Here is a 24,868-nt window from a genome sequence, read left to right on the forward strand (position 1 = left end):
GCAGGCCTCCCGCAGTGCAGAGAGCCCGATGCGGGACTCGATCCTAGGACTCCGGGACCACGACCCGAGCCGAAGGCAGATGCTTAACGACTGAGCCACCCAGGCGCCCCTGATTTTTTTTTTTTTTTTTTTTTAAGATTTATTTAAGAGTGAGCATGAGCTGGTGGGAGGGGCAGAGGTGGAGGGAGAAGCAGACTCCCCGAAGAGCAGGGAGTCCAAGGCGGGCCTCGATCCCAAGACCCTGGGATCATGACCTGAGCCAAAGGCAGATGCTTAAAACACTGCGCCACCCAGGTGTCCCTGGATTGGCTAGCTTAGACTCGGGCCACAGCAGGATACCGGGTCCGCTGCCTCACGGTACACAGGTTCCTCAGTGCGGGGTCCAACAGTCCTCTCAGTACCCATTTCACAATGGCAGTTTGAAGGGCAGGAGTGGAGACAGATGGATACAATTTTTTTCCCCCCCGGATGATACAATCTTAAAAGCTTAATTTGGCTATACTAGCTCTTCAAAAAGATGTTTAAAAGTAAGATGCGTGTTAAAATGAACCACAGGGGCACTTGGGTGGCTCAGTTGGTTACGCGTCTGCCTTCGGTTCGGGTCCTGATTGGGATCGAGCCCCGCATCAGGCTCCTTGCTCAGTGGGGAGCCTGCTTCTCCCTCTCCCTCTCCCCCTGCTTGTGCTCTGACAAATGAATAAATAAAATCTTTAAAAAAGAAAAAAAAGGAAACTTCAAGGTCAAGAACGTCTTCTTTCCAGTCGGCTCAGGAAAAGTAACAATCGGGTTGGAATATTTTTTTCTTTTCAGAGAATTTGTTAAAGACACAAAAAAACCCTCTCCCAGTTCTCAAAAAGGTATTCAGGTATGCATGTTGCTGAGATGGCCAAGGAGCAGCTGCCAGTTATGATACTTCCCCTCTTCTTACAGGCGGGCCCCCCAGGCACCCTCCCACTTCACAGACCCTGCCCCTCACACTCACCTTCCCCCATCTCACTAAATCTCCACAAGAGCCTAGCTCGCCCAAAATTTACCCTAGGATGGCAAACCTGACAGCCCCCATTCCAGCACCTAGTCTTCTGGGGGCTGCAGCCCAGTTCTCCGGACTCAGGGACAAGGCAGATGGCCAGAATTAGATGTTCAGCAACCTATGAGGGCCAGGACCCGGGCCCCACCCTACGGCACCCCTCACCCCAACCAGCCTTTCCTCGAACCTGTGCCACGTGAAGCTCTATCATGAAGGAGCGATTCTCAGCCTCTTCTCCTGCGACCTACAGATGTCACTTAGCTACTGTGTCATTCTCATTGGTCTAGTGACTGGCAGTCAGGTAAACCCTAGCTGGGTGACTATGACTCTACCTACCCTTAAATGACATTTTAAGGATGACCTTCAGTTTGACCTAATGCATGCACGTTCACGTGCTTTAAACTCTTCCACTGGTAATATCTCTGGCAACAACCCTCCCAGTTGAACGAGACTGGTACAGAACACACAGGAGAGGCTGGGGCAGCAGGTTTCAAAAACGCACTTTATTCCAATGTGAAATGAAGACGTGATGGTTTAAAAACAAGAAAAAGTTCTTGATCTGATCAGCGGTGGGGAGGCTTCGCTTGCTAGCTCACACCCACTGCCTTTGAAACAAGGTATCTGGACAGACCATACCCAGAAGCAGCTCCCCGCAAAGCCCCCTGGCAGAGGCCCCAGCCCGGGAACGGCTCCCTCAAGCTCACCAGGGTGGCGGTCTCCCCCTGACCCATCAGGGCTCCAACAGCAGGCCCGGAGAAGCGGCACAGGCGGGCGGGAGAGGGAGCAGCTGGGGCTCACGAGAGCCCCCACCTTCCACAATACCTCCCACCCCACCACGGAGCTACTCTCTGTAGGAGGTGCTTGTGTGACAGGGACCAGGTAGGGAGCTGGACTCCACCAGCAAGTGGCACTCACTCCTGTGTCTATCAATTCCCCATCAGGGTCCACGATTCCGCCCTGGTTCCCCTAGTCCCTCACGCCTGCCCCAGCGCCACTGTGCCTCAGGCAGCTCAGGTTAAAAAGGGGGAGGATACATTCAGACTGTAGCCCCGAGGCTTAGCCCCAGCCGGGATGCAGGGCATGGGGAGGCACTGCCTCCTGCTGAGGCCCAAGGGCAGACGGGCCAGGGCTGGGAACAGGGCGTGTGTCTAGGGAACCACCCCTGCCCACCCTGCTCCCCGACCCCACGCACAGCGAGGCCAGGCCCAGTCACAATCAGTAAAGCCCCTGAGGCTCCTACCTTGCCACGAAGCTAAAGTGCACCCCCACCCGCCAGCCCTGCCATGGAGCTCTGACTTCCCATCCTAGGACACAGGAAAGCCCCCCTCTTTTTGACTTCTAACCTGGACTTTAAGCCAAGTTGGGCCCAGGGGCAGTGGCAGCAAAAGCAGCAGCCATATGTCAAACATACAAATGACCTGAGAAATCTCATCTTCACGTCATCCACTCGAAACCAACGTGGGGCTATGTACAAGTTAGGAAGGACGGACCACGACACTCACGGGCATGGACACACTCGCACACACCTGCTTGAGGATGGGGGGGCCCGAAGGGGCACCTGACCCCCAACTGGAAACTGACGCCCACACACTCCATTCACGTGTCTTCAATTAGGCCTCTGCATCGTATATTCATTGAACCAGTGCAAAAACATCTTTTGAGGGGGGGTGGCAGGCAGGCCAGGGTCCCACGAGGATGTCTGGGGGTGGGGTTGGGGTTGGAAACATGGAAGAAGAGGGGTTTGTTTCCTCTCCCAATCTGTAGGGCATGCCCCCCTTCTCCTGGAGTCTGGATCACTGGGTAACGGGGCAGCTGGCTGACTGTCCATCTGTCTCTCCCTTTCTACCCCTGCAAGCTTGGGGAAGAAGGGTCCTTGGCAGCCTGGGGCTGGGAGGCTGAATCCTCTGGGGCCCCTGCTGGCTCAGGCTCGGTGGCCATGGGTTCCTCAGCCTTCTCCCTGTTTCTGCTGGCCTCCTGGAGCTGCTGCCGCCGCGCCACCTCGGCTTTCAGATTCTCCAAGTCTTTTTGGCTGAGTAAAAGGACAGGGGTGAAGGGCAGGTGTCAGAGCAAGCCTGGGCCCTCTGTCACCTTGCTGACCCTGGTTAAACCTAAACCCGGGGCACAATCAGGATCTGTTGTTTGGTGAGACACATGCAGAATAAGTGCTTCCCTCCCCAAAGCCAGAAGCCTTCAAAGTGCTAAAACAGAACTCTGTGCACTTGGCCCAGCCTGCACCTCCAGCTCGCATCCATGGCCCCACGTGGTCTCTCCCACAGCAGACGACTCCCAGAAAGTGCGAGGGGGGCAGGAGCACGACACACGGCGGGTACGCTGTCGGTGCCCTGAGCCCTGGCTGACCGCACCGTGTCCCCCAGCGGTGGGAGGGAGGCAGGGCCAGGAGAGCCTTCGGGGTCCGGCTGCAGGGCGCACCCCCACACTTTGGCAGCAGGAGACCAGAGGAAGAATAGAGCCGCTCGTTACGCACCCACAGGGAGAGAACGCTGGGTCACAGCAAGTGTGCGGAAAAAGACAGCTCTGCCCACGATCTACAATCGTGTGCAAATAACGAGATGGGGGAAAGAAAACAACGTTTACAGACGTGGGTCTGCTCCACCACACAGAACACCTCCTGAACGACTCCCGGGCATTCTCGGCACTGGCGGTACCACTCAGTTCCGAGCCACGACAGTGAACCACTTATTTTACGAAGCAGAGCACTAACGCCAACCCCCACGCGGGGTGCACGCGGCGCGGGGCCTCACCTGAGAGGAATGAAGAGGATGCCGTTGATGACGTTGAGCTGCTCCAGGACACTGGCCATGCTGGGCGCTGTGAACTGAGGGGCGGCAGGGCGATGAGCCGCGGGCGGCGGCGGGGCGCGGGGTGCGGGCGCCCGCGCGGGGCCTACCTTGAGCGGCGGGATGTTGGCGCTGGAGCCGTTGCGGTAGATCTCGTTCATGGTGCGCTGCAGGGCCACGGCCTGCTGGGTCAGGCACTTGAGGTACTCGGAGCTCTCCCTGGTCTTCTCGTGGTCCTCGCCCAGCTGCGGGGGGCGGCACAGGCGGGAGGGCGTCAGCGGAGCGCCGGCGGGCCCAGGCCGCCGCCTCAGCCCCGCCGCGGCCCACCTGGGTCTTGTAGACGGTGTAGCCCTCCTTCTCGTGCTGCAGGGCCGACCGGAACTCGGCTTTGCTCTCGTAGACCCGGGCGACGAGGTGGTGGCTGCGGGGAGGTGTGCAGGGCACGGGAGGGACAGGCGTGGGCGGGGGGCGGGGGTGCGCGGGGCACGGGAGGGACAGGCGTGGGCGGGGGGCGGGGGTGCGCGGGGCACGGGAGGGACAGGCGTGGGCGGGGGGCGGGGGTGCGCGGGGCACGGGAGGGACAGGCGTGGGCGGGGGTGCGCGGGGCACGGGAGGGACAGGCGTGGGCGGGGGGCGGGGGTGCGCGGGAGGGACAGGCGTGGGCGGGGGTGCGCGGGGCACGGGAGGGACAGGCGTGGGCGGGGGGCGGGGGTGCGCGGGGCACGGGAGGGACAGGCGTGGGCGGGGGGCGGGGGTGCGCGGGGCACGGGAGGGACAGGCGTGGGCGGGGGGCGGGGGTGCGCGGGAGGGACAGGCGTGGGCGGGGGGCGGGGGGTGCGCGGGGCACGGGAGGGACAGGCGTGGGCGGGGGGCGGGGGTGCGCGGGGCACGGGAGGGACAGGCGTGGGCGGGGGTGCGCGGGGCACGGGAGGGACAGGCGTGGGCGGGGGGCGGGGGGTGCGCGGGGCACGGGAGGGACAGGCGTGGGCGGGGGGTGGGGGTGCGCGGGGCACGGGAGGGACAGGCGTGGGCGGGGGGCGGGGGTGCGCGGGGCACGGGAGGGACAGGCGTGGGCGGGGGTGCGCGGGGCACGGGAGGGACAGGCGTGGGCGGGGGGTGGGGGTGCGCGGGGCACGGGAGGGACAGGCGTGGGCGGGGGTGCGCGGGGCACGGGAGGGACAGGCGTGGGCGGGGGGCGGGGGTGCGCGGGGCACGGGAGGGACAGGCGTGGGCGGGGGGCGGGGGTGCGCGGGGCACGGGAGGGACAGGCGTGGGCGGGGGGTGCGCGGGGCACGGGAGGGACAGGCGTGGGCGGGGGTGCGCGGGGCACGGGAGGGACAGGCGTGGGCGGGGGTGCGCGGGGCACGGGAGGGACAGGCGTGGGCGGGGGGCGGGGGTGCGCGGGAGGGACAGGCGTGGGCGGGGGGTGCGCGGGGCACGGGAGGGACAGGCGTGGGCGGGGGGCGGGGGTGCGCGGGGCACGGGAGGGACAGGCGTGGGCGGGGGGCGGGGGGTGCGCGGGGCACGGGAGGGACAGGCGTGGGCGGGGGGCGGGGGTGCGCGGGAGGGACAGGCGTGGGCGGGGGGCGGGGGTGCGCGGGGCACGGGAGGGACAGGCGTGGGCGGGGGGTGCGCGGGGCACGGGAGGGACAGGCGTGGGCGGGGGGTGCGCGGGGCACGGGAGGGACAGGCGTGGGCGGGGGGGCGGGGGTGCGCGGGAGGGACAGGCGTGGGCGGGGGGCGGGGGGTGCGCGGGGCACGGGAGGGACAGGCGTGGGCGGGGGGCGGGGGTGCGCGGGGCACGGGAGGGACAGGCGTGGGCGGGGGGCGGGGGTGCGCGGGAGGGACAGGCGTGGGCGGGGGGCGGGGGTGCGCGGGGCACGGGAGGGACAGGCGTGGGCGGGGGTGCGCGGGGCACGGGAGGGACAGGCGTGGGCGGGGGTGCGCGGGGCACGGGAGGGACAGGCGTGGGCGGGGGGTGCGCGGGGCACGGGAGGGACAGGTGTGGGCGGGGGTGCGCGGGGCACGGGAGGGACAGGCGTGGGCGGGGGGTGGGGGTGCGCGGGGCACGGGAGGGACAGGCGTGGGCGGGGGGTGGGGGTGCGCGGGGCACGGGAGGGACAGGCGTGGGCGGGGGGCGGGGGTGCGCGGACTCCCCAGGATTCCGCTCTGGAATCCACCCGAGGCGGACAAACAAGCCCAGGACTCAGAAGAGACGAAGTTGAGAGAAACTTCCTCAGGAGTCAGATGGAAGGCAGAACGCCGGATCCCACGGCCACCCCTCAACCGAGTGCCTCCCGGGGCCCTAACCGAGCACGGCCTCACCTGAGGGCCACCTTGAGGGATTTGGGCCCGTGGTACTTGGTGCTGACGGCCAGCGCGTTCTCCAGGAAGCGCAGGGATAGGTCGTACTCCATCACTCCGTGCAGCACCAGCCCGATGTTGTTCTGCGGACAGCGGGAGGGCCCGGGTCAGTGCTGCTGCCCCAGGCCCGAGGCTCGCCCCGCCGCACCCCCAGCACTCACGTCCAGCAGCGCCATCTCGGGGTGGTCTTCCCCGAACACGAGCAGGGTGAGGTAGCGGGCGCGGTACAGCAGGCTCAGGGCCGTGGACAGCTGGCTGCTGGCGAAGCAGTACAGGGCCAGGTGCATCTGCGGGGGCAGCCGTGTCAGCCCGGGGGCCGCGGGCCCTGCCCCTCCCCCTCCCCGCGCGGGCCCCGCCCCCACCAGCTGCTCACATATTCCTGGATGGTGTTGGGGTGCTCGATGCCCATCACTCGCTCGCTCATCAGCACTGCCTTCTGCTGGTTACTCAGGGCCTGGGAGAGGTGGGGCATCGTCATCCCCGGGTGGGCAGCTCCCCACGCTGAGTCTGCCTGGCCCCCAAGCAGCCCCCGAGAAGCTCAGCCTCCTCAGCAGAGAAGTGTTCAAAACTCGGTTCTGAGCACGGAAGGCCATGCCCCACTCTGAGGCCTTTTCAAATAGCTTGTCTGGAGCCTTTTGCCCCTAACAAAATCTGTGCAAACATCTATACGAATCTAAAATTAGGCTAAAAATAAAGCAATAATAAGAAAAAAAGGCACACACAAACAAAAAAAAGACTCTACGGTTGAGGCACGGAGGCCTCCAGCGCACCCTGCCCCCACGAAGCAGCCTCTTGATGCCCCCAAGCCAACACGGCAGGCAAGCCCCAGCAGGCAAGGATTGCTTAGAGACGCTCTGAGCAGCTTCACGCAGCTCTCACAAGGCCCCCGGTGCTGGGACTCTGAGAATCCATCCTTCCCACTCTCCCCTCAAAGGGAGGCCCTGTCATCACTCCCACTCTGTCCAAAAGCATGGCGGCTCTCCCAACAACAGAACTACAGAGCTGCAGAGCAGGGGAAGAAAGCCCAGGCAGAACAAGCAACTCCCTGGGATCTCTCCGGTCTCTGCCTGCTCCTCCCAGGGGGCCCCCGAGGAGAGCAGCGCCCTCGGCCCCACGACGGGGCTCGGTTCCCCAGGCCTGAACCTCCGCTGCCTGCGGCATGGGGTGGGAACACAGCCCCGGCTCCCTTGCTAGCCATCCCCCAGTGCCAGCCAAGGCCTCCGCTGACACAGCCCAGAGGGTGCTCCAGGCCCACCTCGGCATAGTCGCCCATAATGTAGTGGAGACGAGCAAGGAGGCGCAAGCAGGCGCAGATCTCCACGTGCATGGCTCCGTACACGTTGTTAAACAGGTTCAGGGCCTCATTGATGAGCTCACAGCCCTCCTTCAGGAAGCCTGCAGGGCACCCCCAAGGGTGGCAAGGTCAGGGCTGGGCCAGGGGACCCCCCTCCCCCCGGCCACACCTGGTCACGCACCCTGCTGTACTTTGGCCTGCCCACTCTGGAAGAAGTGGAAGGCATCCGAGGCCTTCGGGTTGACGTGCTTGACCACGGGGAAGATATTGAGCACATCCTCCTCAGTGAATGCGGGTTTGTGGCGGCTGTCGAAGCTGTACTCCTTCAGCAGGATCTGGGGGACACAGCCCAACACCCACAGGTGGCCTCAACCCCAGGCTCACATGGCCAGCACCTCCCAACCTACCACCCCGTGTCAGGAGAAAGCCATGCCTGCCCCGATGCCCCTGCAGACCCTACAGGAGCGAGGGCGTGGGAGGGCCCTGAGTCACCCCACCTGGATTCCGGTTTTCAGGGAGATTTCCCGCAGCAGCGTGATCTTCTGCAGGCCGTAGGTCTCCACAGCCTGGTCCACGGTCTCGCTGGGGGACAGGCAGCACGTGGGCCTGGGGAGCCCAGCCCGCTTGGCCCCCTTCTCCACGGCTGCCTCCCCACCTGAGTACCAAGTACTCACCAGCCAGGACCCGGACCAAGAGCCCCATCCCCACTCCCCGAGCAAGCAGCCTCCACTGCTCCCTTCCTCCTCTCCCAGCCCACACCCTGCAACCACGGGCCGTGGCCCCCAGAGGCCCTCGTGCTGAGGGCCCAGCGCCCCTGCGCTGCTCACACACCACTCGAGGCTGAAGTCGAAGTAATTCTTGGCCTCCTGGCAGATGTTTTTCCAGAGCTCCTGGGGGGTCATGACAGCCCAGGCTGTGTTATCTGCTGCCCCTGGGGGCCGGTTTCTCCTCCTTCTGTTCCTCTTCTTGGAGATCAGCTCGTCAGCAGGCAGGTGGGCCACGGGGTTGGGGTAGGAGCTCAGGAAGCAGTTCAGAAAGTGGCTGATGGCAGCCGAAAGGCCCGAGAGCTCCACTCCCTGTGAGGGAGTTTGGGGCTCCCGTCATAAGGGCCCTCGGGCCCCAGCGCAGGGCTCCTCCCCCCGCCCCGCCCGCCGCAGTGGGGACGGCAGTACCTGTAAGTACGTCTTGAAGATGTGCTTGGCAGACCGGGTGATGAGCTCTCCGATGCCAATTTTCTGCAAGGGTTCAGAGAAGGGAGTCTCGGTCGGGCCCCAGGCCTCCATCCGGCCCCCCGCCCGCGTCGCAGCACCCGCCACACGAGCATCACTCACGTAGATGTGGTCGAGCTGCTCTCGGGCCGGGCTGCGGAGGACCAGGTCCAGCACCTTGCCCAGGTAGCGCATGTTGATGCCCCGCTGGCGCATCACCTCGGCCAGCGTGGCCCCGTCCATGGGCAGCACCGCGTGCTCGATGCAGTCCTTCACCTGTGGGCTGCAGCAGGTCAGGCCCCCCCAGCCTGGGCCCTCTTCCTCCTCCCACCCTGGGTCTTCCCAGCCGGGAGCTCATGCTATCTTGAGGTCCTGAGGGAAGGAGGGGACTGAGACCTGAGCTCCCAGCTGGGAAGAGGGAAGAAGACACAGCAGCAGCCAGGACACGAGACACAAGTCCCCAGCCTTCCGCACAAGCACCAGGAAAATGGGACAGCAGTCACCCTGTGACTGCCAGACCCACCCAACAGGGAAGCAGGGATGAGGGCCCCCCTGAGAACGCAGGATAGAGCAGAGGTGACCACTTAGGGGCCACAGCTTTGCCAAGCTGTGGAGGTCTGTGCCAAGCCTTGGAGAGGTCAGGAAGGGGACCAGGGCAGCTGGCACAGAACACCCGGCTCAAAGACTTGAGACAAGCATGCCACCCGACCACAGGGCTACCTTACTGGGGAGCAAGCACCCCATCATCCAAGGAGCCTGTGTACAAAGCTTGTGAGGCTGAGAGGACAGGACCCTCCCCACCTTTTTTCCAGGTGCCCTCCCGCACCGCCCCCACCAGCTGTCCTGTCACACAGGGGCTCAAAGGACCAGACCCCTAGCTGCCAGCCCTTGTGGAAGGCACAACAGAGCAGACTCTGTGCCTGATGCCTCCCTAGGCCTCTCCGGGTCAGCAGCCCCATCTGTGTGATGGTGACAATCACTCTGCCTCGTCTACCTCACAGATCAGCAGGTCTAAGGAAGTTACTCCAGGAAAGGTTCCACAAGCTCCCAGAATTGGATGGATGAGGCATCTGGGCCTTTAAGAACATGCCCTGTGCAGCCCCCCACCCCTGCGGCACCTCCCTCACCAAGCCGGGGATCTGGCAGGAGAGCAGGAAGGCGGCGGCGTCTTTCAGCAGCTGCTTCTGGTCCCGAACTTCCTCCTGGCAGGACTCTGGGAAGCGAACCCCTGTGGGAAGGACAGCAGAGACCTGAGCCAGGCAGAAGGGAGACGGGTGGGGAGACTGATACCAGCACCCACCAGCATCAAGTGCCCCAAGATGACACCCACCATCACGTGCCCACCCTAATGCAAAGCTTGCCTGGTGAGAAGATGTCAGGGTTGAAGCGAACGTCAAAGGCTGTGCTGCTGATGGAGCCAACTGCCTTGCATGCGTTGCGGATCACCTCCCGGCTCCGAGGGTCTGCTGTGGAGACACGGCCGGCTGGGAGGCAGCTCCCCTCCACCAGCTGCGCTACCCCAAGCCTCCCCCAGCTCCGCTCAGAGACATGCGCCGGCCTCCCGTGGGCTGGGTCAGGCTTCCCACACCCCCGCCGCCCGCCAGCACCAGCTGCCGGGACAGAAGCGGGGCTCGGCCCTCCCCGCATCCCCAGCAGCCCCACCTGTCCCGTCGTCTGAGGCGATGGTCTCCGCTAGCTCCTTCACCTTGGCCAGGCCGCCGGCACCGCCACCTTCCTCCTCACTTCCTGCCTCGGGTCCTGGCGGGTCTTCAGGCTTGGACTCCGAGGACAGGGAGCCGCCGTTTTCCAGCAAGGTGGGGCCCTCCATCCTGCTGGCCTTCTGCTGCATGAGCTGCAGGGCAGCCAGCTTCATGAAGAGGAGGTACCTAGAGCACAGCAGGCCGGGCAGAGCGGGACATGGGGACGAGGGCTCCGGAAGCCTCCCTGGCCTGGCAGCCTCCTGCTGGCTGCAGGGACCCGCGGAAGGCCCCCAGCTCCCGGCCTGTGCCGGCATGGGGACACGTCCCGGCCCGGCAACTGCACCAGGCAGCGGCAGGTCACCGCACATCGGAGCTCTTCCCAGCTGGCCCGGGACAGCTGGAGTGTGAGCAGGGGAGAGGTCAGGGGCTCCACGCAAGCCAGGCTCTCAAGGGAGGCGGGAACCTCACTGGCATTTTGAGGAGACTGGTTGGTGGTGCAGGACATTTGCTGTGGCTGACGCCTAAGCAGCAAGCACCCGCAGCGGCGATACCCCTGGCACCGGGACACTTAAGAACACTTCAGTAGGGGCGCCTGGGTGGTTCAGTCGGCTGGGCGTCTGCCTTCGGCTCAGCTCATGATCCCAGGGTCCTGTCCCTGCTCAGCAGGGAGTCTGCTTCTCCCTCTCCCTCGGCCCCTGCCCACTACAGTGCTCTCGCTCGCTCACTCTCTCTCAAAGGAAAAACTAGAAAATCTTAAAAAAAAAAAAAAAAAGCTCCACCTCCATTGAGAGGCCCTGGTCTAGCTGGTTGCGGGTTTTCCACCAACACAAAGCTCCCGGATGCCCCAGTTGCAGAGCCTGGTATCACAGTGGGGGAGGGTGCAGTGACTGCGGCCAGAGCCTCTCCCGTCAAGGACCAGGCCCCAGAACTGCCTGCTGGTTGGGGGCCCTCACCTGTGCTCCACAAAGGCGTCCACGAGCTCCTGGCGCAGGCAGCACAGCTTGTGCCGGTGGGCGCGGGGGAAGCCGGCGCGGGTGCACTCCTCCGGCAGCCCCTCGCCCGGCACGGGCAGGAAGTTGAGATCGGGGGGGAAGGTGCGCAGCAGGTCGAGGATGTAGTGGCGCCCGTCGTTGCCGATGATGCCCTTGCACTCCACGGACGAGCAGAGCTCCACCTCCTCATCGCGGTCGTTGAGCACCCGGTGCCTCAGGATCTTGAGAGGCCGGCTGGTACGTTCCAGCAGCTCCAGGTAGCGAGGGTGCGACATCACCGTCTTGCCAAAGTCAATGGAGCCGTAGATGACACTCTGCTCCTGGTCCCGCTCCAGGATGCCCGGGATGATGGACTGGGCCGTGACGCGGTAGCCACGGTAATCCACCACCACCGTGCCCAGCGTGTACAGCCCCTCCACGTCCACCGCGTTGTATGTGCGCACTCCGTTCAGGTCATTGGTGGGTGCCACGTAGGCCGCCACGTCCCCACCAAAGTCCTTGTAGTGATCACGAACGTCAAAGCCCAGGCTAAAGAAGATGTTGTTCCAGATGAACATCTGCATCTTGGTCTCCTCACTGGGGTTGATGGCCATCACGTTGCCATCAATGACTGCCATGGCGCCCCGCGTGGCCGCGGCCGTGAAGTCGCTGTGCACCTGGGAGGGGCCGAGATCGGGAGGGTGAGAGTCCCCTTCCCCAAGAGCCACAGGTTTCGGCCCACCCGGCCAAGCTCACCCAGACAGTGGGGGCAAGTGGACGGCCCTGGGGACCACAGCGGTCTAACCTCCACTTCCTCACACTTGGAAAAGGGTAAGAAACCTACCTTTTGAAAACACGTACTTACGCTCAGGGAGACAGCAGAGCTTAGGGACTAACAAGGAGGGGAAGGACTAGAGTGGGTCTTGGGTCCACTCATTTTGTACCAGGTGAACCTGGCCAGGTCACCTCTCAGACCTGTTCTCCCTGACTATGGAACAGTGACGATAAGAGTATCGACCTTTAGAAGATGTCCAAAAGATGACAGGAGAGGATGCCTGTAAAACACCTGACACGGCCCCTGGCAAAATTAGTACTCCAACAGTGAGAGCTTATGTTTACCATTATCATCTCCAGGCAATAAGACTACAGGAAACTAAAAACGGCTCTTTCGAAAGCATTATTTTTTCTCATCTCTCTAAATAATATCACGTGTGCCCAGGCGAGGTCCCGGTGGCAGACAGTGGTGGGTGGGAAGCCGGAAGAAATCTGTCATGCAGCCCACAACGGAGGTCCCCCTGGCCTCCGCCCAGCCCACGGACTCCCAAGTCTCAGAGAGGTCACAAAAACGGAGCTGGGACAGTCTGTCTGGAGGCGAGAAGCCAGCCAATGCCCTGCAGGGTACCCTGACCAGCCCTCTTGGCAGGTGGCAAGCGGGCCTGAGGCTGTCAGTCAGGCAGAAGGAGCCGCAGGTACCTTGAATATAGCTCTTTCTCGAAGCAGCCGCTCAGGCAGGTTCTTGCGGGGCAGTTCCCTCGTCGTCTGCAGCTCCTCGTTCCAGTCCCGGGTCTGCAAAGGGACCAGGGTGGGAGATGCCAGCTCAGCCCAGGCCCCGAGACCTGCTCTGGGCAGCCCCTCCCTCCACCTGCCTGTGGACAGCCTCAAAAGCTCCCAAGTGAACAAGACAGACAAGCAGATGAAGTTTCCAGGGAGGCGCACAGAACTCAGCCTGGCCCCCACCAAGGGAGGGGGGAGACAGGGGCCCAGGGAGGGCAGGGCCAGGCTGCAGACACCTGTCCGGGAATGTGCTCCTCGTAGCCCAGCCTCGAGGTGTAGGCGTCCTCCGCGCGCACACAGTCCATGGCATGCTCCGCCTGGGGGGCTGTCCAGCTGTACACCTGGAACGGGGTGGCAATCCTCTCGAAGGGGTGGCGCTGGACCCTGTGGCAGTGCGACGGGGAGATGGGGAAGACGGCCAAGCTCAGAGCCCTGGCCAAGCCCCCTTCTCTGAAGCCCCCGCCAGCTCTCGTGCCTTCCGGCCCTGAGACCCTGCCCCCGCAGAGTCTAACGGAAGCAAATGGGGACCTCCTCTGGGACTGCTGTCTTGGGGTCTAACAGCTCCCTAAAGGGAGGCTCTGGGGTGCCAGGGGCTGAGGGCATAGGGCTTCTTAGGGCAGACATGCTGCAGTTCAGGCTGGCAGGTTCACCCCACAACCTTGGGGGCGTGGGGGACAAGGGGAGTTACCTTTTCTTCTGCAGCACGGCGAAGTTTTTTTTGAAGGTTGGGCTGATCTGGTTGAGCAGCTCCACCAGGGAATGGCTGAGGAAGCGGGGGCTGGCAGGCTTGGGGTTGAAGTGATATGCTGTGGACCTGCAGGGAGAGGGTGGTCACTGCACAGGGCATCCCAAGTTGCTGCCTAAAGACCCGGAATGGGGTCACACAGGAACTCACTGATTCAGGTAAAAGCCCCGAGTGGACGCCGTGATGCTGACTTGCCGGTCCTCGGCTGTGATCACAAACAGATACATGAGGTCCCCGTGCATCTTGCGGTTCCCAGGGGGTGGGTTCCAGCCGCTCATGGTGAGCACTTTCAGGCACTGCAGGGGCTGCGAGAATGGCCAAGCATGAGCAGGGGGCCAGGCCTCCAGGTGTGGTGGTCCCCCACCCTGCCAGGGGCCTGCTCCCTGGCCGTGTTCCAGGAATATCACCTTCCAGTCACGGTTCTGGGGCTGCAGGGGACACAACGGCCGCTCCCGGCTCCCTGGAAGGATGTACTCAGGTGGCGTGCAGTCAATGGGGTCCATCTCCAAGCCCTTCTTCCGCTTCCCGCTGTCTGAGGGACCCGAGGCTGGTGGTCAGCACAGGGCCACCCGCAGGCAAACCGGCCCCCACATGGATGCCTCCAGCCCTGCCCCCTCCTGGTGGCAAGGCCTGGCCCCTGGTCCCTTCACCAGCCCCCGGCCAATCTGCCCCTGGACCCCTGCCCAACCCCCAGCCCCAATGCCTCCCGCACCTCCCAGGTCGCCATCAGTAAAGACGCTCAGGAAGGACAGGGAGTTACAGTCAACCCCATTGAAGGCATCGGATGGGTCCAGGCTCTTGAGCAGGTCCCGGACGTGGCGCACATGGATGCGGGCCTCACGCACTGTGTACGGCTCTGTCGGGAAGGTGAGGGGCAGCGCGTGAGCAGGGCCCACTCCCCGCTGCACCAACCTCCCCAGCACGGAGAAGTCGGCCACAGGGCTACCACAGTGGTCTTGATTTTCACATTTTAGGCCACCACTTACAGATTCCATTATGAGCACGTAAGCTGGAGTGCTGGATTCAACACACACACCCACTTCCGTTAGGCAGGGATCCTTGTTTGCAAAGAACCTTCAGCCAAAGGGCACAAAGAATGCCTCTCGAAGCACACAGGCTTCGGGGAGCCCCCAAAGGCCTCCTGCTCTCATTCACAGGTGTCCCAGGTAGGCAGGCCCAAGGAGCTGCGGGGTCCTGCACTGCAGCCTCAGTCCGGCTCTCCCAGGGCAGCCCTTGCTCGGGGGTGGCCTGAGGACTTCCCCATAACTACAACACTGCCCCCCAATATATGCTTCATGAATTTTAATGGGCTCTCTTTTGGGGGAGAAGAGAGACTTCATCATCAAGTAAGTCTGGGCACACTTGCATTATACTTTCCACATTTGCTTTTAACAAGCTCACACTGCCCGGAATCTCTGAGCTCTCTCTCCCCTGGGGACCCAAGGTCACGGAAGCTTTCATTTTACAAGCAAACCAGCCTCACCACACCAGCTGACTGGGGCACACTGGGCCGTACCACTCTACTTGAGAGCTGTGAACCTTTAGTTTCCTTATAAGATTTAACTTTTCTTTTTTCTTTAAATTCTAAACTGTAACTGTTTTATTTTTTTTAAAGATTTTATTTATTTGAGAGAGAAAACAAGCAAGGGAGGGGCAGAGGGAGAAGCAGACTCCCCACCAAGCAGGGAGCCTGACGTGGGGCTGGATCCCAGGACTCTGAGATCATGACCTGAGCCGAAGACAGATGCTTAACCAACTGAGCCACCCAGGCGCCCGTTTTTTGTTTTAGAGACAGAGCAAGAGTTGGGGGGGGGGAGGGGCTGAGGGAGAGAGAGAATCTCAAGCAGGCTCCATGCCTGGTGTGGAGCCCGACGCAGGGCTCGATCTCATGACCCTGAAATCATGACCTGAGCTGAATCAAGAGTCAAATGCTTAACTGACTGAGCCACCCAGGCACCCCAGTTGGTACTGTTTAAAAAACAAACTAACAACAACAAAAAAAACCAAAAAAACATGACTTTGATATTTAACCTATAATGTTGATATTTAACCTATAATTGCACCTAACACGTGTGAAGGCCTGAGGAGCAGATCTGGGCTCCGATCCTGCCTTCACAAGTTCAGTACTGTTCCGAGCCTCCACACACTCATCTGTGACACTGAGATACCAGCCAGGGTGGGAGGAGTGCCACCCGGCCCCACCTCTGTATGCCTTCCCTTGGCAGGCTGCCCAACTTCTGGACAAACCTTCCACCACACGTAGCACCGAGCCCTCTTGCAGCCCCTCGACACTGCGAAGCTCTGAGAAATGGTCCAGCATGTTGCCATCCAGGTGCAGTGAGAAGCAGGTGCGGTGACATGTGTCTTCGCGGTCCATGAGTACCTGGTGGATCTCCTGTACCATCTCCTGGGGGGACACCTACCAAGGAAAAGGCCCCAAACACCCTGATGAGGACATACTGCCCTGCAGTATAAGGCTAGGACAAGCGACGGCCAGACGTGGCCCTCCAGCCTTGTCCTCCCTAACGGGCTCACGCTCTGGTTGCCAGCACTCCTCCTCCATCTCACCTGTAAAGAAAAGGGCTCAATCCCGGGTGCCAGGATCTTCACAGAAAAGCCTGTGTCCTGAATAACAATGACTTCCTGTCCAGTCGTCTCCTCTCCTGGCTCGGCCTCATCCAGCCCATTTTCCCGGGGAAGCTCGGGAGCCCTTTCTTCCTTCTTTAGGCTCTCTGGGCAGTCCCCGTTCAGTAGCATGACTGACGGCAGCTCTGCGGGTAATAAGGAAGGGGCTGAGGCAAGTGGGGCCACCTGCCTCACCCACCTGGGTGGACGCGTGCGCCACAGAACGGCGTCTGCATTTCCTCCCGAGACTTGGCCCGACCCCAGACTCCACAGTCCCACTCACACTGGGCACACAACTTCCCTCAACCCAGGCCACCTGGAAACCACTGCCTTCTCCCTTCCACATCCTGGGTCCTCCCTTCCCATCTGCTCCTCAGTCTTGCAGTCTGGCTTCCATCTGAGCACACCACCTAAATCCCTCTCCACAGAGTCACTCCAAGGACCAAACCCAACTGTCTTCTCTGGCCTCAAGGTGTGTCACTTCTCAGCAGCACCTGCCACTGCTCACTTTTTTTTTTTTTTAAGATTTTATTTATTTGACAGACACAGAGAACACAAGCAAGGGGAGTGGGAGAGGGAGAAGCAGGCTTCCCGCTGAGCAGGAAGCCCGATGCAGGGCTCGATCCCAGGACCCTGGGATCATGACCTGAGCTGAAGGCAGACGCTTAACGGCTGAGCCACCCAGGCGTCCCACACTGCTCACTTTCTCCTGCCCTTCCCTGTAGCCACCGATCCCTTGTTCCTTGCTCTCCACCTCCGCACCCCCTCCAGCAGCCCAGGCTGTGGGTACCCCAGGGCCCCAGCCTCTCCTGACCTCCCATGACTTCAAACGCTCTCCCGACATGCAGCTAACCTGGCCAATCTAGGCCCTGCTCAAGCTTTCAACATGTGGCCATCCCTTAGGCATCAGCGAAGTCTCATCTTGTTAACATGGAATTCACCTTCCTCCACAAGCTGGCCTCTGCTCTGGGGGCTCCGCCCCCCCCAAGCACCCAGCCTAATCTCCAAACTGGTCATGGAAACCAGCCTCTGCAGCCACGGCCCCGGATAGGCCATTTTCCCTATTTCAAGAGCACCACTTAGAACCCACAGCTCACAAGATCCAAGCTTCTTAGGCCGACACTCTCACGCACCAGCCTGAAGCCCATCTCGGCTCCTGCCAGCTCTGCCTGTCAACGTCTTAGAGACACCCAACTACCAGGGAGCCTGAGAACAGGCTCCACATCCTCCCTTCCACTTGTGCTTTGTGCAGTTCACGCTGCCCTCAATACACCACTGCATCGGGCAAACTCCTACTCATCCGTCAAGGCCCAGGTGAAATAAACCCCCTTCTCTACTTATTTATTTAGAGCACAAGCAGGGGAGGGGGAGATGGAGAGAGAATCTCGAGCAGATTCCACACTCAGCGCTCGGAGCCCGACACAGGGCTGGAATCTCACGCCCCTGAGATCATCACCTGAGCCGAAACCAAGATCTGGACACCCAACCCACTGAACCACCCAAGCGTCCCTACACGCCTTCTCTAAAGCCTGCCTAAATGACTCCTGACGACAGAATCACTGCCTCCTCATTGCCCCCGGAGACATGGTGACCACCTCCCATTCTGGGGGGCTGTTCACACTAGCAGCTGTATCTTCTTCCTTCTATCTTTCCTGCACTCAACAGAAATGCACTGAATTAATGAAATAATTACTGCAAACGTGGAGTTAAGTCCAATAGTTGTGTACAGCATCCAATTCAATGCTGTAGGGAAAGAGAAGAAAGCAGGTAACAAAACCTTACCTTTTACCCAGGCACTAAGGGGAATAAAGGAGAGCCCCTCCCTGCCCGGGGAGCAGGGACCCCCTCACAATCACACCAGCAAAGACACAGGCCTGCCTGGGTATCCATCTGACCCCCGGGCCTTTCCACCTGTGGCCTGCCTGGCAGCCAAACTGGCCCTCTGCTTGTCTGAGAGGTCCAGACAGGTCAGCTCACCCAGCTCCGCTCCACACCCCACCTCCTCTTCCTTAATATTAGGAGTGAGACGCATTTTCCCCAGACCTTTGTGGGCCCTACCCAGATCCACCAGAATGTGGAGCCAGGGGCCTCAGGAAAGGAGATAAGCCCAGCAGAGAAGGGCATGCCGCCGGGGGGCGGGGGGCGGCGGCATCCAAGAGAAGCCACTCCCTCTTCCCTGTGTCCCCTCAGCTTAGTGATAAACAGGACCACCAGGAGCTCAGATATAGTTCCCTCCACCTCCCCCCAAATAAGGGCATCTGAGGCCCAGAAAAGTTCAGAGCCTTGTCCAAGGTCAAGAGTGGACCCCAGACTTCATCAAGAGCCCACACCACCATGCTGTCACGCTGCCCTCAATCTTGGCCACTACGTATCTCCAAGGACCGTTATCACCCCCATCTTGTCCCAGCACACCTCTCCAAACCTGAGGTGGAACTCCTGAGAGCCACAGGGACACACGAGGACCTCTCTCTAGTGAGCCCGCAGCCCCAGCAGTGAGACCCCAAGCCCCTGAAGTGAGCAGCCACCCAAAGGGAGAACTCGGCTGACTCTATGACGAAGCAGGCAGGAGGGTGGGGAGAAGGGTGGTACTTGGTCAGCTTCCAAAAGGCAGCAAGAGGAATGGCAGATATGAGGAGGCACTTTCCCTAACTGGGTCCTTGAAAAAGGCTTTGCTGTTGGAAGGCCCCTGGGATGAGGGGAGAAGCAAGAAGGCCCCCCCCCAACATGGTGCAGCAGCGTTGAGGTCTAAAACCCCAAAAGTGAGAGGTCAGAAACCCGACCCAGACAGGCACCCTGTGCTCCCTGAGTCCGGGCCAAGAAGGAGGGCAGGGGAGGCAAGGCAAGCATAGTCGAGGCTCCCGCCCCACTTCCCCAGGCTGGGGAGCCTGCCCAGAAGGTACCTCAGCACCAGGTTATGCCCCGGGGTACCCAATCCCTATCAGATTTCACAGGAATGTGGCTGGTTCCCAAGGGCCTCTATTCCCCCAGAATGGTGGCTCTGCCCCTCCTCCTTTCTCTAAGGAACCCTGAAGGTCTCCCTACCACTGGATTAGGGCCAAGTGATCTCCCCACAAGAGGCTGGCCACCTGGCTCCCTGCCCCCACAGCCCACCTGGTGCAGTTGGAGGCTGCCCTCTCCTGGACTCTGGAGTCTCGGGACCGCCGTGGCAGCAAGGCAGCCAGCTCTCCGGCTCGGGCTCACCACTGCCTGAGTCCCCTGTTCCGGCCTCTGCCACTACACTCGCCCCCATGCAGCTGGTCAGCCCAGGGCTGGAGCTCTGGCTGGCTTCGGGTTTCAGTGGGGCCAGGCCTGCTGGGGCAGCCCTGGGAAGGGCACACTCCCCCTGCCTCGAATGCTGCTCAAGGTCGGCCAGAAGGACGGCTGTGGGCCAGGAGGCCCCAGTGGCTCCAGGACCCCAGGGGGAGCTGCTACCAGCGCTCAGGCCCACCTCCCTGTACCCACCAAAAGGGGGGTCACTGCTGGCAAAGCCATTAGGGGGGCAGGAGAACCCAGCGTTTGGGGTACCTGGGCCCCTCAGGATCGAAGGCCCTGGGGACTCGCTGGCAGGGACAGGGCCCAGTAAGGGGGTCCTCTCCTCAGCCCCAACCCCAGTGGGGGTGGGCAGGACTGCTTCAGCCAGCTGCCAGCAACAGCTGGCGCAGACCCGGGCCCAAGCCATGAGGTGGCCACCCCGTCCACCAGTCGCAGACGCTGAGCACCCTGCTTGCCTCCTGGGTCAAGTGGCTGGCTGAGGCCTCTGGCTCATGCTGCCCCCTGCAGGTGACCTGGCAGCTCTCCTCTTCCTGACAGTCACTGGTTCTGGTGGGAGGGGGGATGGGCCCTCAGTCTCCCAGAGGACAACTGCACCCGTGGCCCCAGGCCTCCAGCTCCACCACGAAGCTGGCAGGCTCTATCTTCCCTTCCCAGCAGCCCCTGCGCTGCCAGGAGAAAACCAAGTCTCTCCCCCGGGGGGAAAACAGAGCTGGCAGCAAGAGGCCGAAGGCCGTTGGGCTGTGGAGAAGGAACATGCCCAGCCTCGCCAGGGCGCCTTCCCAGGGCCTCTGACTTGTTGCCAGGGCCCAGCCAGCACTGCTCCGGCATCCATGCAAACCAGAGTGGGGGCGGGGAGCCAGGCGCACTCCAGAACCCCTCCCCTCCAGTCCTCAGCCTCTCCACAGCCCCCACCAGGGCTCCAGTCTACACACACTGACCAGACCCAGGCAGAGCTCCTCTTCTCCTGCCCTCTTCTCAAACACACCTTAACCCTCTGGAAAAGGGGGTGGGGCAGAGCATCCTGGCAGCGACCTCTGAGAAGCAGCTCCGACCATCTCCATTCTGGTTCCCAGAAAGCCTGTGCTTGCTCTAGGCCCATCCCACAGCAAGTCCCTCCAACAGCTCAACCGGCCCACCTCCCCTGAGAAAACTGAGGCCCCAGAGGCCAGTAGGCAAGCTGCCCCAGGACCTGGAGGCAACAGGCGGCTAAGCCACGTCAAGAAAAAACCAGGTCTGTCAGGTGTCCAAACCCATGCCTCTGAGTGCCACCCCCCAGGCTGCAGCACCCACCAGGTACACAGCAGCTCTTCCTCCTCCAGGCCTCAGGCTGTGAGGCAGATCCATCTCCAACCACAGCACCCTCCCAACCCTCAACACCCCTGGGCCGGCATCCCCTCTTCTCATATCCCAGGGGACACCCCTAGGATCTGGGCTTTAGGGAAGGGGAAAAAGGTGGTCCTCTGCAGAATGGGAAGGGGTTGGCCAAATTGCACACTGTATATACACACTCCCAGTCTTTTTTCTTTTTTTTTTTTTAAATGTAGTATCTCAAATATTCTGTATACTTCAACTTTATTTTTTTTTTAAGATTTTATTTATTTACTTGACAGAGAGAGAGAGAGACAGCCAGTGAGAGAGGGAACACAAGCAGGGGGAGGGGGAGAGGAAGAAGCAGGCTCCCAGTGGAGGAGCCTGATGTGGGGCTCGATCCCAGAATGCTGGGATCAGGCCCTGAGCCGGAGGCAGACGCTTAACGACTGAGCCACCCAGGCGCCCCTACACACTCCCAGTCTTTACTGGCTGGACTGGAATGAGGAGATAAAGTGTACCCCTGGCCTGGACTGGGAGCACAGAAAGGAGGAGTTAGAAAAGAAACTTCGGACACCCCAAGTGGCCTCTGTGTCTTCCCCAGCTTGGCATGGCCTCACTCAGTAGACTGTGTCAGGGCCAAGCCCCGCCCCAGGCAAGGCCCCGGCAGGTGAGGCTCCAGCAGGAAGTAAGGCCCCAAAAGACGCATCACCCCTCCCAGGAACACAGGGCTTCAAGGGAAAGGGGTAGGGGCAGGAAGGCAGCCTCCAGAAGACCCCAATGATATGGGCATCTGTCTCCTTCCTGTCCCCAGAGTCCAGAGACAGGTGTGCAAGGTCTGGAGATAGCCCAGTGATCCTCAAGCTGGCCTCCTCCGACCGCCCCACATTTAGAGTTTTAGGATTCTGTCAGGGAGCTCCCCTAAGCCCTCAAGCTCCTCCCCAGTCTGCCAGCCCCCTTTTCTGCTCTGGGCCTCAACTCCAAGGAGCCCTCCCCTAAGCAGAAGGAACTTGACACACCACTGTGAACTTGAAAAACCTGCCCGTTCTCTTAACCCCTAAAAGCAGCTTTATTCCCAAGAAGGTAACTGACCCTTGCCCCGGACCCCAAAAGGCCTGGATTACCTCCTCAAAGCGACTGGAGAACCTTCCAGAGCTGGGTCTTAAGGGTCAGAAGCCTGGATGAGAACCTACTTGGGGGTCTCCATTAAGGCCACCCTTCCTCTTTGAATAGATTCAGGCTGGCTGTAATTCAAAGCCTAACTATCTACACTAGCTTCTCAGAGACACAGGGAGCCAATGTCCCACCCGCTAGCATGCTCCCAGTTTCCCAAAAATGAACAGCTGTGCCCTTCCCCTGACCCAGGTTGCCCCAGACAGATCTTCTCAGCAAACAGTGGAGCCAGGGCTTTACTCAAGCCCGAGAGGAAACCCTCCAACAGACTCTCCCCTCCTCAGTCCCCATGTTCTCAACATAAATCCAAACCAACAAGCCTGTCCCGGCCTCCTCTGGCACAGGTAGGGAAAGCCTTGGCATGCTGGCCACAAGCTAGAAATCCAGATGCCCCCTGCAGCTAAAGTGCTGTGTGACCTTGGACAAGTCACTTTATCTCTTCAGGTCTCTTTGCTAGAAGGGAAATCAGCCAGACTCGACCTCCTCTTATCTAGCCTGCCCCACTGATTCAGAGCCACATCAGGGTGGCTGGAGTCATCAGCATCTGTTGTTCTTTTTTTTTTTTTTAAGATTTTATTTATTTATTTGACAGAGAGAGAGACAGCCAGTGAGAGAGGGAACACAAGCAGGGGGAGTGGGAGAGGAAGAAGCAGGCTAGAGAAGTGGGGCAGGGACCCTGGGATCACGCCCTGAGCCGAAGGCAGATGCTTAACGACTGAGATACCCAGGCGCCCCAGCATCTGTTGTTCTGCCCAAACCTTGGCCTGATCTAGGCAATCAGCAAAGCTGTCACAGTACCTACCCCCAACACAAGGTAACTGCTGTGACAGGGTCAGAGAGCTTCCTAAATATCATTCCCATCCTGACTCACCGAAGTTGGGAAAGGAGATGAAGATGACAAGTCCCTGCCGAGAGAAGGTGGGGGGAGTGAAGACAGAGGTAGTTCTGCATTCCCACCATCAACTAGGGCAGAGAGGGACCACAGCCCAGGCCTGGGGCCCTGAGGATGATTTGGAGATGACAACTGAGGCGCTGGGAAAGGGCTTCCAGCTTCAAGGCTGGAATCTGAGACATGATGGAAGGAACAGAGGAAGCTCAGGAGAACTAGATGAAGCAGGCCCCACCAGAGAAAAGCTGCAGCCACTCCCAAAGCCACTGCCACAGAGCCCCCACGGGGGAGAACTGGGAGCTCCACTCCACACTGATGACCTTTGCCTTAAAAACAGCAACCCTGGGCTGATCCACTTTTCGCAATAAGGCGGGTTAATGATCAAGTTCTGGCACAAACACCTACTCCTGCCAAGGAGTTTGGCTTTGCCCCCTCACGCAGACAGACCCCTAGGTCTGCAGATCAGGCCAACACCTAACAGGGAAGAGATCAGAGCCTGAACACCTGGGGTTAAGCACTGCCTCTGGGAATGAACCAGACAAGCCCCCTCACAATACACACCCACCCCCTGCTCGCACTCTTCCCCACAGACCATACCTAGGAAGTCCCAGGTTGAGCCTTACTCGCAGGGCTGCAGCCCTGTATATGGGCAATGCTTGAGATCCTGACGCGAAAGGTGCCAGACCGAGCAAGTGTCAGTGACCCCAGCCCGGAGGGTAATCCATGCCCGCGCGCGGAGGGGGTGGGGCCACCGATTCCATCAGTCTGCGGCGGCGGCGCACCCCGAAACCGCGTGTGCGCGCACGTGTCCCCCCCTACCGCTGTCCTCCCTGGGACCCCACGTGCGAAACCCAGGCCGCAGCCGGGGGCGACAGTGAAGGTGACCTTCAGGGCGGGGGCGGCCCGGTGAGATGCAACCCGGCCCGGGACGGAGGGAAGGCGGCGGTCCCTGCAAACCCCGAATCCACCCGCCCACTCGGCCCGATCCTGCCTCCCCGCCCCGCTGACCGCTGGCCCCGGCCCCGCTCACCGGCCGCGCCCGGCCGCCCCTTGCCACCGGCCTGCGAGCTGGGCTCCCGGGCGCCGTCGGCCGGGGCGGTCGCCGGCAACTCGTCCGTTTTGATGACCATGGCGGCGGGAGCAGGCGTCCGGCTCGGCTGTCCGCGCCGCCCGCCGCGCCACTAACCCAAGTGCCCTGCGCGCCGCGGCCGCTGCGGGAAGGACGGAGTCACCGGCCCACGTGGTGCGCGCTGTAACCTTTGACCCCACCGCCGCTCCCCTGCCCCGCCCTCGCGCCCGGCCCGGCCCACGGAAGCCCGCGAGGGACAAAACGCATCGCGCTTGTTGGCCGTCCACCAAAGGCGGTGACTTTCCCGAACGCCTTAAAGGGAACGCACTGTGTCTCAGGGTACGGAGATGTTTCTGGCCCCCTCGAGGGGCGGGGCTGCGGAGGGACGTCCTTGCCTTTCTTAGCCTGTCCCGCGGGCGCCCTGACCTTGGGTGGAGACTCTTCCAGGACTGCCGTTGCTCACCGTCCCCTCCCCCAATAGCCCTCTGCTTCCTATTGCAAATCTGCCAAATGACCACGCGGCCTCTAATCTGCGGTGTCAGTGTGACCCACAGCACACTCCTCACCAGGCTTGAAAGGGTGGAGCTGGGGTGCCTCTACCTTCTTGAGGGAGGGGCGCAGGGCAGCTAAAGGGGATACAGTGTCAGAAATGGAGCCACTAAACTTTGCTGTGAGCTACAACGTGCTCCTCCCTACCAGCGGCCTCCACACCCCCCACCAGCTGGGTCTTTACTTGCAGGCTGGCACATTATCCCCATTTTTCAGTGAAGGAAGCTGAGACCAAGGTCACACACAGAGCAAGAACTAGAGCTGAGTCAAGCTAAATCCACAGCCTGGACACTTTACAGTCGTTCATTACTTTAGGAGTCT

At 61.4% G+C, this 24,868-nt stretch overlaps 1 protein-coding gene across 7 annotated transcripts; it reads right to left on the reverse strand.

The window, feature by feature from the left end:
• Positions 1-1,510: 1,510 nt before the first annotated feature.
• Positions 1,511-24,176, reverse strand: CLUH (CLUH binding protein of NUMT mRNA). 7 transcript variants are annotated; one of them, XM_087854683.1, is made up of 26 exons: positions 23,960-24,176; positions 16,230-16,432; positions 15,909-16,080; positions 14,374-14,517; positions 14,069-14,193; positions 13,812-13,966; positions 13,605-13,730; positions 13,153-13,300; positions 12,836-12,928; positions 11,345-12,039; positions 10,354-10,577; positions 10,053-10,154; positions 9,819-9,919; positions 8,815-8,967; positions 8,656-8,718; positions 8,315-8,559; positions 7,981-8,065; positions 7,665-7,818; positions 7,445-7,584; positions 6,563-6,643; positions 6,351-6,476; positions 6,151-6,272; positions 4,153-4,246; positions 3,936-4,070; positions 3,790-3,863; positions 1,511-3,056 (listed from the first exon to the last, which is right to left on the reverse strand). In XM_087854683.1, exons 1-26 carry the CDS (start codon positions 24,057-24,059, stop codon positions 2,870-2,872), a joined length of 4,047 nt encoding a protein of 1,348 aa, XP_087710809.1. In that variant the 5' UTR covers positions 24,060-24,176; the 3' UTR covers positions 1,511-2,869. The 7 variants fall into 7 exon arrangements, with proteins under 7 accessions (XP_087710809.1, XP_045629221.2, XP_087710806.1 ...); XM_045773265.2 differs by having other exon boundaries at positions 10,053-10,157; XM_087854680.1 differs by lacking the exon at positions 23,960-24,176 and adding an exon at positions 19,398-21,504 and having other exon boundaries at positions 10,053-10,157.
• Positions 24,177-24,868: the final 692 nt, after the last annotated feature.

This window comes from Ursus americanus, chromosome 23, assembly GCF_024610735.1.
Source record: "Ursus americanus isolate L20-20 chromosome 23, mUrsAme1.1.p, whole genome shotgun sequence".
Classification (NCBI taxonomy): Eukaryota; Metazoa; Chordata; class Mammalia; order Carnivora; family Ursidae; genus Ursus; species Ursus americanus.

Bases quoted from the DNA above. Each gene is read 5' to 3' on its own strand.
- CLUH (XM_087854680.1), bottom strand. From the start codon at position 19,965: ATGGCTTGGGCCCGGGTCTGCGCCAGCTGTTGCTGGCAGCTGGCTGAA. The intron at 10,578-11,344 runs GTGAGGGCCCCC...GCTGTGCTCTAG, and splicing joins GACGCCTTTGTGGAGCACAG to GTACCTCCTCTTCATGAAGC. The intron at 4,071-4,152 runs GTGGGCCGCGGC...CGCCCCCCGCAG, and splicing joins ACACCGTCTACAAGACCCAG to CTGGGCGAGGACCACGAGAA.